General features: G+C 42.6%; 1 protein-coding gene and 1 long non-coding RNA gene across 6 annotated transcripts in view; one reads left to right on the forward strand and one right to left on the reverse strand.

Annotated features, from left to right (window-relative positions):
- LOC139075574 (uncharacterized) overlaps positions 1–5,373 on the reverse strand; it is a 32,464-nt gene extending 27,091 nt beyond the window's left edge. For 2 of the 5 annotated variants that reach the window (XR_011526112.1, XR_011526111.1), the window contains exons 1-2: positions 4,634–5,363; positions 964–1,061 (exon numbers count right to left, since the gene is read on the reverse strand). This is a non-coding gene — a long non-coding RNA (uncharacterized lncRNA). Of the gene's footprint in view, positions 1–963; positions 1,062–4,633 lie in introns of all 5 variants that reach the window. The other 3 variants (XR_011526113.1, XR_011526110.1, XR_011526114.1) reach the window with 2 other exon arrangements.
- The window catches only part of LRPPRC (leucine rich pentatricopeptide repeat containing), a 107,951-nt gene continuing 98,486 nt past the window's right edge, over positions 5,126–14,590 (forward strand). Inside the window, exon 1 of the mRNA XM_008515200.2 lies at positions 5,126–5,841. Coding sequence (XP_008513422.1) covers positions 5,693–5,841 — 149 coding nt within the window. The 5' untranslated portion in view covers positions 5,126–5,692. The remainder of the gene's footprint in view (positions 5,842–14,590) is intronic.

Here is a 14,590-nt window from a genome sequence, read left to right on the forward strand (position 1 = left end):
ATTCATAATAAATTGTTACGAGGCCAAAAAAACGTTAAGTGACCAAAGAGAAAGGAGATTAATGTTCACTGCCTTGTAGATTTCAGGGTGTTGAGTATCATTCTTTCAGCTCAGAATTTTGAAGATAAACGTTTCTTTTTGTAAAAATACTTTGGTCTTAAATGAAAATCTTTGTCTTAGATTGTAATGGCTACAATCTTAAATATTCCATATTTTATGTAAAATTATTTAGCGACAACAGCAAGTTTTGATGTTTGAGCAACTATTTGCTGGAGAAATCAATTGACTATGTTGCTCCCATGACCAGGTCTCCAGCTCTCAGAGGTACAGGCTGGTACATTTGTCTGCCTGGTTCTGTTTACTTGGCATTAATATTGACATGATTGAGTACAGTGTTTTTCAAATTCCAAGTCATGCTGTATTAAGAAGTAGTGAAATAAAAATACAACCAGCATTTAAGATGTTTTTCTTTATGAACATTTAAAAACATAAGAAAGTAAAGAGAAGAGTAAAATGAATTCCCATACACCCATCACCCAGATTCAACAATTACCAAGATATTGTCATGTTTGCTTCTTATATCCTTTTGTCCTTTCTTTTATACTTTGGGAAGTATCTTAAAGAAAATTCCAAACAGCATGTTAATTTACTTCTACATATTCCAGCATGTATCACTAAAAAAGTATAAATATTTTCTTACATAACAAAAAAGTCCATTATCACACCTAAAAAAATTAGCAATAATTCTTGATATTGTGCAATATACCTCAAGTGTCTAAAAAATGTCTTCTTATAGCTGGTTTGTCTAGATGAGGATCAATCAGTGTTTTTAAGAAAATAAGATAGAAAAAAAAGGATTAGTAAATATCCAAGAGCATCATATGTAGTAAAGCTCATTATTGTTTTATGAAATGTCTTTTCGTATGTGTGTATTTGTGTCATTTATAAAATGTATTTTCTTACCATTGGTCACAGCCACAGAAGCATGAAAGTCACTGGTCTAGCGATCCTCTCCTTTACGTAACAGACTGCAGGCAGACTTCTGCATCCAAGAACACTTTCTGCAGTTTAAGGAGGGATGTATGTACAGGAAGGAGAGCATCATATCTTTGCTCTTGCTGTTCCCTCTGCCTAGAACTCCTCTGGCCACTATGTCTACTATTTCACTTCTTCCCCAGTCTCCAAGGGCTGAAATCTCATTCCCATCATGGAACCACCTTCTTCTCTCCTGCCCAGCTGTCACTTGGTTTGCCTCTTCTTCGTTGTACTCATCACACCGCCTTATATAATGGTATCTGTATACAATATGTATTTTATCCTCCCCAATAAATTAAGCTCATCAAGTGCGGTATGCATAACTTCTTTGCCCTGAGATGTAACTTATCCTGCACTTTGCTTACACTAAACAGTTAATAATTGACTAAACTGAGTTAGGAGCTTGAGACACTAGCTATAGGTTATTAGACAGCGAAGATGTTAGTATCAAAAATCAGACCCCAAGGAGAGACTGGAGAAGAGCCCAGATTTATGAGGTTTAAACCTGATGACGAAAAGCAACAACAACAATAATGGTAGCTATATCATTTTTCAGAGCTCCCTATGTATCTGGTACTGTAAGTACCTTACTTATTTTATCTAACAGTCCCCAAAATCCTAGAAGGGGTAGATATCGCCAGTTTTACACATAAGAAAACCAAGAAGTTAAGTGCTTCTTGCACTTGCAAAGTTTAGCTTCTAAACTGTCCTTCCTAATAAGATTCTGTTCAGAGACTATTCCATTCACTGGGACATGGACCCCTAATTTTCTAAACAACATTTGCAATTCATTTCATAGTTTAGAATAAGCTTAGGGAGAAACCAAGGAGGATCAATCTGGACTTCTCTTCCATTTCACAGCTTCTGTAGTCTAAAAAATCTGAGAACTTGGGAAGCGTGAACTGAAAAATAAGAAAACACCACTCTCTCTTCCTCCCTTACACACGTGTGCATGCACCTTGCACATGTTAACAACTATTCATCCTTCAGACCTCAATGTAAGGATCCTTTCCCTGGGAAACTTTTTGACTCCCAGGTGAGGCATACTGTCTCATGGAAACATGTCTCTTTCCTTCAGAACTCGTTTCAGTGTGTAATTCATTTTGTGTGATTATTTGATTAATATCTGCCTTGCCCTCTGGAATGTAAGCTCCATAACTGTAAGGACTACTCTTGCTTTTGCCCATATTTTTTCTAGCACTTAACTTGCTGTCTGGCAGATTTTTTTTTTTTTAGGAAGATTAGCCTTGAACTACCATCTGCCACCAATCCTCCTCTTTTTGCTGAGGAAGACTGGCCCTGAGCCAACATCTGTGCCCATCTTCCTCTACTTTATATGTGGGACGCCTGCCACAACATGACTTGATAAGCAGTGTGTAGGTCCGCACCCAGGATCCGAACCGATGAACCCCAAGCCGCTGAAGCGGAATGTGCGAACTTAACCACTGTGCCACTGGGCTGCCTCCTGCCTGGCAGATCTTGGGTGTTCAATAAATAGTGAATACATTCATGAGTGAATAAATGAATGCTTAGACAAATTTCATCAGCAGTTGCTTCATACTTCAAGGGGGCGCCTCGTACAGAAACAGAGAGAATGTTGGTAGGGAATTAAGGGTTTCAGGGCTAGAAGCAATCAGAAGAGAGCACTCACTCATTCTCACCACTGTCTCTCCCAGACTTGTTGCATCTGTGACTACACACCTTTCCTTCTGTGACAATCGCTGGACTGTCTGGATTCTTATCTAAAGTCAATCCCTTCACTTTGGTACTGGATCCCATCGCCTCTTGCCTACTCAGTGTACTCTTTCTCTCTTTCACGCATTATCAACTTTTCACTCCCTACTGCAGCACCATCCAATAGAATTTTCTATGATGATGGAAATGTTTTCTGTCTATGCTGTCCAATATGGTAGCTACTAGCTACAATACTTGTAGCTATTGAGTATGTGAAACGTGGTCAATTACTGAGGAATTGAATTTTTAAAATTTTATTTAAATAGTTACATTATACGGATAACTCCCATCAGCATCAAACATGCTATTATTTCTTCCATCTTAAAAATAATTAACCTCCCTTGACTTCACACTCCCTTCTGGATACCACCCCCATCTCTGCTCCTTCCTTCACAGTACATTTATTCTACAAAAGGTTTGTCTACACTGTCTGTCTCCACTTTCCCCTCCTTCATGTACTCTTAACCTTACTTCAATCCATCTTTTGACTCAACATGTCACCAAAAGGGCTCTTCTCAGCACCACCGGGGACCTCTGAGTTGCCAAATCCTATGGTCAACCTTGAGCGCTCATTTGACTAGAACAGCAGCATTTCATGGGGTTGATAATTCCCTCCTTGAAAGACTTCCCTCTCTGTTTTTTGAGACGTCACCACTCTCTGTTGGTTCTCATCCTACCTCTCTTGCTATTCTTTCTCAGTTTCCTGTGCTGGATTTTCATCTCCATTATCCTCTAAATATTGAAATGTCACAAGCCTCAGTCCTTGGACCTCATCTCTTGTCTATCTGTATTTTCTTCCCAGATGCTCTCATCCTTTTCCATGGCTTCAAATACTGGGTATAGACTGTAGACTTCCAAATGTATCTCTAGCTCTGAACTCCAGACTTGTATGTCAGACAGCCAACCTCCTACTCAAAGATGACATTTGGATGTCTAACATGCACCTCAAGTTTAATATTCCGGAAGATGACTTTTGATTTTACCTTTTAAACCTGCTTTTCCCTCAGTTTCCTCCATTTTAATCAGTGACATTTTCATCTTTCTAATAGCTCAGGCCCCAAATTTTAGAGTCATACTTGACTTACACCCCACAGTCAATCCATGAGTAAATCCTCTTCATTCGACTCTTTAAAGAGAGTGAGAACCTGGCCCTTTCTCATGATCTCACCTGTCACTCCCCTAGTCCAAGGCACTACCACCTCTAACCTGGATTATTGCAAGAGCCTCCTCACTGGTCTCCCTGCTTTTATTTACCCCTATTCCCTTAAAATAACCTCTCCAAATAGCAGCCAGAGAGATCTTTTAAAAATGCAAAAGGACTCATATCACAGCAACACACCAAACTTTCCAATGGTTCCCCATCTCATTCTGAGTAAAAATCAAAGTCCTTACAGCCACCTATAACACCCTGCATGATCTGACCCCCCGCCCCCCCCACTACCTCAGGCCTCCAGGTCCACTGTTCCTCCCTTGCCCACCCTGCTCTTTTCTCTCACCTACAGGGTCCTCCTTATTGCTCTTTGAAGGGGCTAAACATGCCACCCTCAATCCCTTTACCTTGATTTCTTTTATATCATAGTCCTTATCTGTCTTCCCAAACTAAACTTTGGAGCACTTAATGAGTCCAGTCTTGGCCTGTTTTGTTCTCTGCTGTATCCCCATCTCAAATAGTGCCTGGCACTGAATATGTTTTTAATAAAGGTGTTGAATGAGTGAATAAACTATATTCCTAATACGTAGTAGTATAATCCAGAGTAAATCATTTAACCTTTTTTGGATCTAATTTCCCTAATCTCTCAAAGGAGAGGTGAGCTAGATAATCTCAAAATACACATTTATTCAGCAAATATTTAATGCAACCTACTGTGCGCCTGGCAGTAGATGGGTGCTTCCGCTACAAGAAAAGGTCACAGTCCTTGCTCTCAAGGAGTTTGATGTCCGCCGGGAGAAATAGCCAAACGGGAAATTACCGCGGAGGGCTTCCAGAGGAAACTTCTGGAATACAGTTAGGTGAAGGGGGAGTGGAAGTTTGTTCCTGGCTTCCCACGTGCGCACAGGGAACCTTTCCAGGCCCTAAACCCAGTGAAGGCAAGGGCCTCCTGTTCCGCGAGCAGATTTGGCTCCAGACTCTTAGTCCTATCGTTATCTTACTCCGGTGCCAATGCCGGTGCATTTACTGAAGGAAAGGGCGGGGTGGGAGTCGGGAAAGATGAGTTCAGTTCCGGCTCTAAAACTATACCACCTTTGCTAGAATGCATCTATTTCGTAAAGCGAAGCACTGCTTATGGACTTAGGCTTGGATCTACGTATTCCTTTTCACGGCCCCCAGGCCAATAATCACATCATATATAACCTCGGAGGCCCGGAGCACAGTGCAAAGGTCTTCAACGTTTCTTCTGTCTCACATTTCTGAGAGGTACCGCATGTTCCTATCAGGTAGCGCGGCAACTTCGGCGCTGAGCAGGAAGCGCCGAACGTCAGCTGCAGCACCTGCACTCGGCGAAGAATCACCCCGTACACTCCGGGATCTTCACAGTTGACTCTTCTGGAGAGTTCCCAGGGCTTCTTGCAAGTTGGCCTCCCGGCAAGCCCCTGCGCTAACCTGGGAGGAGTCGACCTCTTCCGACTCTACCAACTGGAAAACGCAGGGGTGGAACGACTGAACTTGCTGAGATGAAAGATAAAAGCCGGAAAGAGGAGCGTCCTTAAACACTATATCAAGCTACTTTATCATTTAAACATGGCATGGGCTCACGTCTCGTCGGAGAAATAGGTTTTTCCATCTTCCAAGCTAAAGCAACATTTGTCTCCCCCTACATCTGGCGCGCCCGGCCATTGGTCTCTCCCGCGCCGGGCGACCCCGCGGTCACGTGCTCCCCCTGTCCTAGCCGAACGTGCATCCTGCTGTGGGGACGGTCGAGCCATGGCAGCCCTGCTGAGACCTGCCCGCTGGCTCCTCCGTGCCGGGGCGGTCCCGGGCCTCCCGCTCCCCCTGCGCCTCCTCGCGGGCGGCCCGGGTCGGCCTCGTGTTGCCCTCTGTCTGCCCGCCGCTTGCCCCGGGCCCGCCGCCGGGTGAGTTGCCCATGCACTTCCTCCAGCCCGCCTGCAGCGCGGGCGCCCCCCGGGGTCGGACGCTGGTGGGGACCGGGTCCCGCCTGTGCCCTCTCCACGCTCTCTTCGCCGCTCCGGGGCCAAGCTTCCCGGGGCCTCGGACCATGCTCCCCGCCTGGGGATTTTTGGGTGACGGGGTCGCCCTCAGAAGGTCATGGCCGCGCGCATGGCTTGCTTCCGGCTAGGATCCTGCCCTCGCCGCCCCGAACTGGGTCTTCCTGCTTTCGCAATACCAGTGGCCTATGAAGCTGAGGGGGGCTTTGAAGACTACTGCAGGGGTCAGGTGTTCCCCTTCTCCTTGGGCTTGACCGGCTTGGGTGCTGCCCCACGTGCAAGCATTTTTGGTGATCAGGAGCCACCTAGGATTTAGATATCGAGAGCTTTGTTTTTGGAGTAGGGGATAGGTTGGGAATTTGAGGTGAGCTAGAGATAGCTTAGAGATGGACGTTTAGTTATGGTCGTTTGGGCTTTTGGCTACATTTTCTTGAATAGTTTTCCTGCCAGTATTTACGATGGTGTGGTATGGGTTGGGAATTGTCACAGTAGGCTCTGTAAGTGTCAGTGAATGAATGAATGAGCACATACTAGCCACTCCGTGGGGATCTGGGGATGCAAAGACAAGTTAAATTCTCACTGGGTGTCAAATGTGTGAATAAATGCCCTCATGGATTGAGGTTTATTAGGAGATGGGTTTGATATAGACTTTGTGGGGTAGGGAGGGGGTAAGGAAGCTTGATGAAAGTGTTAATTTGAGTAGTATTCTGACCCCCTGAGAAGGGGAGATGGGTGCTGAGGTTTTAAAGTTGGAGAAAAGCTGATTTTGAAAGACAAGTGTTTATAAATAAAGGTACTTTGGGAGACGGCATAAAGATTAAGAGCTAAAGATCTAGAATAGGCAGGGGCTGGGCTACAGGCTCTTCTGTTTATTTGCGTTATACCATTGGACAACTTACTGAATATCTGTGGGCCGCAGTTTCCTCGGTTACATGATGGGAGTAGTAATAGTGTTGGTAGTATTGCATGGGATTATATACAGCACTTAAGGTAGGTCCAGGTACCTAGTAAGTGCTTTATTAGTTACTATAATAGTAATAACTCTGTATGATCTTTGTGGACCAGCCCGGAAACCTACTTTCCGCATAAAATTATATGGAAGAGATATTTTATGACTTAATGACTTCGTTATAAATCTTTGAAATGTAGCCTCCTTGTGACTTGGAGCCTGCCTAGATTTTCTCAGTAGGCCTGAACAGTTAACCTTCAGAAGTCATGCCTCTGCTTTTGCAAAACTACATCTCTTGGTTTTCAGAGAGTTTGTTTTGAGAAAGTTGTGCCAATTACTCTTATTTTTCTAGTCTTTATCATCCCTGTGAGGCCGGAGGAGGGTTGATGTTATCATTCCTCTTTGTTACTGCATTTGAGAAAAACGATAGAGGGAACACAGTCTAATAGAAAGGGTATTGGTCTGGATATTCATCAGGCTCGAGTTCCCTTTGCTTGCCGTGTAGTCTTACCTAACCTCTGTGATCCTCAGTTTCATTATCTGTACAGGTAATAAGGCTTTTCCGCCTTCTTTGTAAAGCTGATTTTTTATGGTTGCTGTTCTTCAGAGAAGCCTTACATCAACACTCAATCTAAAAAATTACCTTATGTTAGTTTTATCACTGGCATGTCTCACTTGTCTCATATTATTCATCTGTTCTCTGTTTCCTTAGTAGAAACTGAGTTGCATGAGAGTAGAACTTTGTCTTCTTCACCACTGTGTGCTCAGCTCACAGCAAGCAGTCAAGAAATATTTGTTCCCTTTTCCCCCTGAACACTCTTTCTGTACAGTCTCCTGTCCCACAGCTTGTAAGCATGCCCACATCTTTCCCACTTGAAAAATAAAACCTCTCCCAGGACTCTTGACTTACTCTAGATGCTTCCCAGCCTCTCTTCCCTGACTGTACTCCTGTCTCCTTCATTTCCTCACGTCGCATTCACTCTTCCACCTGCTGCAATCCCAGCACTGGCAAAAGCCAGGATTGTTTTATTTATTAATTTTTTATTGTGTACTTTTATGAAACTCATATGCCTTGAGGAACAATTGCAAAATACAGGGAGAAAGCAATAAACTAAAAATCACCTTTAATTCTGTCATCCAGAGGGAGCCATTGAGATATATATATCCTTCTAATCATTTATGTATGTGTGAGATATAAGTTTATTTCACTTAATTTTTCCAAGGGACCTCTTAGTTACCAAATCCACTTTTAAGGCCTTGACCTCTGGCATATTACTGTTCCCTATTTCCCCCTTCGTGAGATCCTTTTCTTGGCATTGATGACAGCACTCTTTTTTTTTTTTGATTGGTACCTGAGCTAACATCTCTTGTCAACTTTCTTTTTTTTTCTTCTTTCTCCCCAAAGCCCCCCAGTACATAGTTGTATATTCTACCTGTAGATGCTTCTAGTTGTGGCATGTGGGATGCTGCCTCAACATGTTCTGACACGCGGTGCGATGTCTGCGCACAGGATCCAAATGAGTGAAACGCTGGGCCGCCGAAGTGGAGTGTGGTAACTTAACCACTCGGCCACAAGGCTGGCCCAGCACTCCTTCTTGACTTTCTTCTCTTTAGGATTTTTCTCACTTGCTTTGTTGCTTCCTTTTTCCTGTGTTCATCTGTTAAATACTGATGTCCTTAGGGGTTTTGTCCTTAGTCCTTTTGTGTTCTCACTTTTTTTCATTCCCTCTGGGTGACCTCTTCCAATTTCAGGGCATCATCTTCTATCTACCTATCTGATGATGGCATTATTTCTCCTCTGGATATAGATTGTCTACTAGACACCTCTCCTGGTTGAACTACAGATACTTCAAACCCATCACATCTCACATTGGACTTGTCTTTCCTCCCAGCTCTGTTCCTCGCGTGTTCCCTGTTTTAGTGAATGTTGCTGTTTTTTCCTGCTCCTAGAGATTTTGCATTTATATTTCATTGACATCTCCCTGCCCCGGCCTACCCCTGTGTATTGACCGCAGAAGTGAGTAATCCTGTTAAATCTACTTCATCTGGAATGAATTCCATCTTCCTCCAACCCCCAAAGCATTCCCTAGTCTCCCTCATATTTGATCCTGTCATTTTCCTACTTATAGTTAGACACCGTGATGGCTCCCATTAGTTCCAGGATAAGGTGCATCGTGATTTGGTGATGGTTATGGAGCCTCACTTCTTATGAGTTCCTTCCCATGGCATCCTGTGTTCTAGCCATACCAAGTCACTACTTTGAAGTCCTCTATCCAGGCTTCTGAAACGATAATGAGCATGAGAATTCCCTGGGGATCTTGTTAAGATGTAGATTCTGGTTTTGTGGATCTAGGCAGGGGACTGAGATTCTGCATTTCTAACAAACCTCCAGATGATAAAGCTGCTGCTGGTCTTTGGACCAGCAAGGCTCTGATGGGCCATGTTGCACATCTCCTTGCCTTTGAATGTGATGTTCACTCTTGAGATGTGTCTCCCCTTCCGCCTACTGAAGTGTTCCCCTTCTCTCTTAATTCTTTCTGGACTGCTTCTCCCATTTGACTGCTCTTTTCTTGTGCCCTCTCTCAGATCCTGAATCGCCAGAGCATTCGTTAACAGGATTACATGTGTACCCACCAGCCCTCCAGACCTGGCTGTAAGCTCCTTGAAGGCAGGGACTTTGTCTTATTCTTTTTGCCTCCCTTACTGTCTAACTTTGTGGCACATAATAGGTGTCAAATGTTTGTTGAGAAAATCTTAGACATTGAGGAAGGAATATTGTGAAATGCTAAGAAGTTTGAAGGGGTACTTAACCCATTCATGTAGTACAATGAATCTCCACAAATTCACCCTGATCTTGATTTCCGGGAATGTCCTGTCTGAGAAGGACAGATGAGTATTATAGAGTGAAATTATTAGAATTTATTAATGTTTTCAAAATTGAACCACGAAAAAGTATGTATATTTTTCTTTTATATTCTTTAGTCTTGCTTTTCATTTTCCCATTTCAGGACTTCTTTTTCTTTTTTTAAACAAGTGTTTTCTTAAAAACCAGCTCTTACCCTATCCTCTGTGGGAAGGTTGAGGGACAAACACTTTTGCTTTCTCTCACACTCTTTTCTCACACTTCTGAATCAGAAATTGCTTACACACTTCTTTTTTTTTTTTTGAGGAAGATTACCCCTGAGCTAACTGCTGCCAATCCCCCTCTCTTTCCTGAGGAAGACTGGCCCTGAGCTAACATCCATGCCCATCTTTCTCTACTTTATACGTGGGATACCTACCACAGCATGGCTTGCCAAGCGGTGCCATGTCCGCACCTGGGATCCGAATCGGCGAACCCTGGGCCACCAAGAAGTGGAACGTGCAAACTGAACCACTGTGCCACCAGGCTGGCCACTGTGTATATACTGCTTGTGAGAGTTTTTAGAATAATGCTTGCGTGCTTCAGATAAGCAAGAAGCTTTGAGCCAAATCATTTTGGAAGTGGATCTAGATTGATGATTGGCTTAAAGGTGAAGATCACATATCGCCCTATGGCAGAATGATGTGACTTCTCCTTCTAAAGCTGGAAGAAAAGAAGGCTTTCCTTTGTTTGCCTTTGTCATTAAAAAAAAAATCTTCTTAAATATCGAGTCTGTCGGCATCCTTTGGGATTGTCATTCAGCCTCTGCTTCCTGTGTGTATAAGTTTATCAATCACAGAGGGCTGTGACGGGCACATGTGCAACGAGTGTTTATGTGCTGTCCATAAGAGGAATATAATACTGTGCTGTTTGAGAGAGAAGAGCAATCATGTTTGTCTTAGGAGATCTCTTGAGTTTAAGAGGACTCATGAGAATGAGTGGTTAGAGTGTTCAGAGGAAGAGAAGAGCATGAAGAGACTTGGAGACTGTACTTTTATCTGTGTGTGGCTGTGTGGGGTGGGACGTGGTGGAAGATGATGCTGCAAATGCCAGTTGATTCCTTGAAGCTGCCAGAGTTGGTTAGAAATTTGGTCGTTTGATGGTTGGAAGCCTTTGGAGGCTTTTGAGAGGTACAGGTCTTGACAAAGTTGACATAAACTATAGGAGAGATGGAGGCAGGCGATGGACAGACAAGGTAGGAACGACACTGATAATACAGATTAGGGCTAATAGGGCTTCAACTAGGTGGTGCAAAACTGAAGAAAGATACTTCCTTTTCTTCTTGAGAGAAGACAGGAGATTGGTGAGAGTGTTAGCAGAATTAGGAAGAACAGATTTGGAGATTAGGATAAACACTAGTACTTTTAGTTTAGATCTTCACTGTTTTCAAACTGTATGAATACGTCACATGTACATTTCATCTTCTGTGCGTGGATATTACACCTTAGGAAACCGAGGCTTAAGGGTGAAGTAGTTTATCCAGGATCTCCAGTTGGGATTCGGCTGCAGATACTGTGATTCCCAGTTGAATGTTTGGAGGATGTTGTGTTTTAGGTGCTGAAGGGATTACTTACGGACATAAAAACATTGTTTAAAAAGGCAATACCTGATTCATTATAAATTTAGGAATTAAAAACTGTCACAAGTTAGTAAGCACATGATAAGATCTCAGAATGTAAACTGTGGAAGGAATCTTTGGAATAATCTAGTTCATTCCACTCTCACTTCATAGATTCTGAAGAGTACCTTGCTCGATGCATCCAGGTTAACTGACTCTCCCTCACTTCCTGTCGTTGCTGAGACAAAGGAGACATACCTTTGAATGGAGAGGGCATCTGGATAGGTGGAAAGGAAGGACATTGGTGTTTCAAGCCAGGAGACTATTATCTGTGTAGAAGGGTTGTAAGTAGCTTTTTTAGTCTAAAATTCTGGGGTTTTTTTTAATTTTTAATTTTTTAAATTTTTATTTATTTTAAGGAAGATTAGCCCTGAGCTAACTACTGCCAGTCCTCCTCTTTTTGCTGAGGAAGACTGGCCCTGAGCTAACATCCATGCCCACCTTCCTCTACTTTATACGTGGGACACCTACCACAGCATGGCTTTTGCCAAGCGGTGCCATGTCCGCACCCAGGATCCGAACCAGCAAACCCTGGGCCACCAAGAAGTGGAACATGCGAACTTAACCACTGTACCACCGGGCCGGCCCCTAAACTATTATTTATAGTTAATATTTTTCTTTACTTTGGTTTTAGGTTTAAACTAACATTTTTTATAACTTAATTTTATCTTAAGAATGCTAATAAAAAACTTGATGTGATAGTTATTTTTAAATATTTATTAAAATATCTACTGAAAGGGAAAATCTGTGTAAATGCTACCTAAAATCATTTTGCCTAGCAGAAGTGTGATATTTTGGGAAACAACTGCATTCCTGTTTTTCTTTCTAAGATTGTGTTATTGAGTGTTTTTGAAAATGATGCATAATAGGGTTGAAAATATACAGGGGATGAAGTAAGCCCCTCTCTCGGGCACTTTTACGTGAAATTTTCTTATTACATGCAAGTGAGAATTAACAAATTGTATTGGTGGGACTTGGTGGCTAGAATTTGCAGTTAAATGAGCTGGGGGCCTTGGTGATATGTATGTCTTTCCCCTCCACTGCCCACTCTGGTCTAAGCTTCCGTTAGTCTCTCACCTGGACTATTGCAACAGCTTCCTAAATGCTATCTCTGTTTTAGTTCTTGCTGCCCTCTAATTTATTCTCCACTCAGCAGCTAGACTGATCTTTTCAAAACAGAAATAGATCATGCCACAACCCCTCCCTATAAGCCTTCGGTAGGGTTCTGATACAATTCTGTACCTGGAATAAAATCTTTACCTAGAATAAAATCCAGACTCTTACCTTCACAGTCCTTCATGATCTAGCCTAGTCTTCCTCTCCATCCTCATGCCATCTGTTGCTCACTCACTTGGCCTGCTGACTGTTCTACTTTCCTTGGAATGCTCACCCCATGCTGTCTATATGACTGCTCTGTGAGTGTGATCTTCCTTGAACATTTTGTTCATAGTAGAATCCTGCTATTGTTCTTTCATCAGAGTCCCTTGCTTCTTTCATAGTACTTAACACAACTCTTTTTTTTTTTAAGTTTAATTATCAAGTTTACTCACTAGATGAGTAGAAGGGCTGGTCCTAGCACAGTGCCTTATACATAGAAGGTGCTCAATAAATATTTTTTGAATTAATGAAATTACTTAGGTTCATTGTGATAAAAGTAAAGAACAGTTAGTCATGTGCTGCATAATGACACTTTGGTCAACAGTGGACCACGAGAATGACAATGGTCCCACAAGATTATAGCTTTCAGCTGGGTGTGGATGAGGATGACATTGAGGAGCTCCTAGAGGATTCCTAGAGGAATTGACTAATGAGAAGTTGTTAGAACTGGAACAGGAATGCATAGCTGAAGAAGAGGCAAGAGAAAAGGAAACTGCAGAAGAAAAGAACCTCCCAGAATATTCACAGTAAAGCATTTAGCAGAAGCTTTTACAGACCTCAGCAAGCTTCTTAAAAAGTTTGAAACCATGGACCCCAACACCGAAAGGTTTTCATTAATAGAGAGGAATGTTCATGGCATATTATCTGCTTACAAGCAAGTCTATGATGAAAAAAAGAAACTAACCAAGCAAACCCCCCATAGACATATTTCTGAAAAGAGTGACACCTCCTCGAGAAGAACCTCAGGCAGGCCCTTCAGGAGGTATTCCAGAAGAAGCCATCGTTATCATAGGAGATGGTAGCTCCACACCAGCTATCATAGGAGAAGGCCCTGAAGACCTTCCAGTGGGACAAGATGTGGAGGTGGAGGACACTGCTTTCGATGATCCTGACCCTGTATGGCCTAGGCTTTTTTTTTTCTTTTTCCCCTAAAGATTGGCAACTGAGCTAACATCTGCTGCCAACCTTTCTTTTTTTTTCCTGCTTCTCCCCAAAGACCCCCAGTACAAAGTTGTGTATTCTAGTTGTGAGTGCCTCTAGTTGTGCTGTGTGGGACACCACCTCAGCATGGCCTGATGAGCAGTGCCACGTCCACATCGGGCATCGGAACCCGTGAAACCGTGGGCCACCGAAGCGGAGCGTGCGAACTTAACCACTTGGTCACGGGGCCGGCCCCAGGCCTGGACTAATGTGTGTGTTTATTTCTTAGTTTTTAACAAAAAAAGTTTAAAAAGTAAAAAAAAAAAAAACCTTATAGAATAAGGATATAAAGAAAGAAAATATTTTTGTACAGCTGTATAATGTGTGTTTTAAGCTAAGTGTTATTTAAAAAGAGTCAAACTTGAAAAAAATTAAAATATATATTTTTATAAATTTAGTGTAGCCTAACTGTACAGTGTTTGTAAAGTCTACCGTAGTGTACAGTGATGTCCTAGGCCTTCATATTCACTCACTACTCACTCACTGACTCTCCCAGAGCAACTTCCAGTCCTGCAAGCTCCGTTCAGGATAAGTGCCCTATACAGGTGGACCATTTTTTACTTGTTATACTGTTGTTTTACTGTACCTGTTCTATGTTTAGATGTACAAATACTGTCATGTTACAGTTGCCTACAGTATTCAGTACAGTAACATGCTGTATGGGTTTGTAGCCTAGGAGCAGTGGCTATACCATATAGCCTACGTAGATAGTAGGCTATATCATCTAGGTTTGTGTAAGCACACTCTATGACATTTGCACAGTGGTGGAATCACCTGACAGTGCTTCTCAGAATGTATCCCCATTGTTAAAGCGACACATGACTGTATA

The sequence above is a fragment of the Equus przewalskii genome, chromosome 14, assembly GCF_037783145.1.
Source record: "Equus przewalskii isolate Varuska chromosome 14, EquPr2, whole genome shotgun sequence".
NCBI classification, from domain to species: domain Eukaryota; kingdom Metazoa; phylum Chordata; class Mammalia; order Perissodactyla; family Equidae; genus Equus; species Equus przewalskii.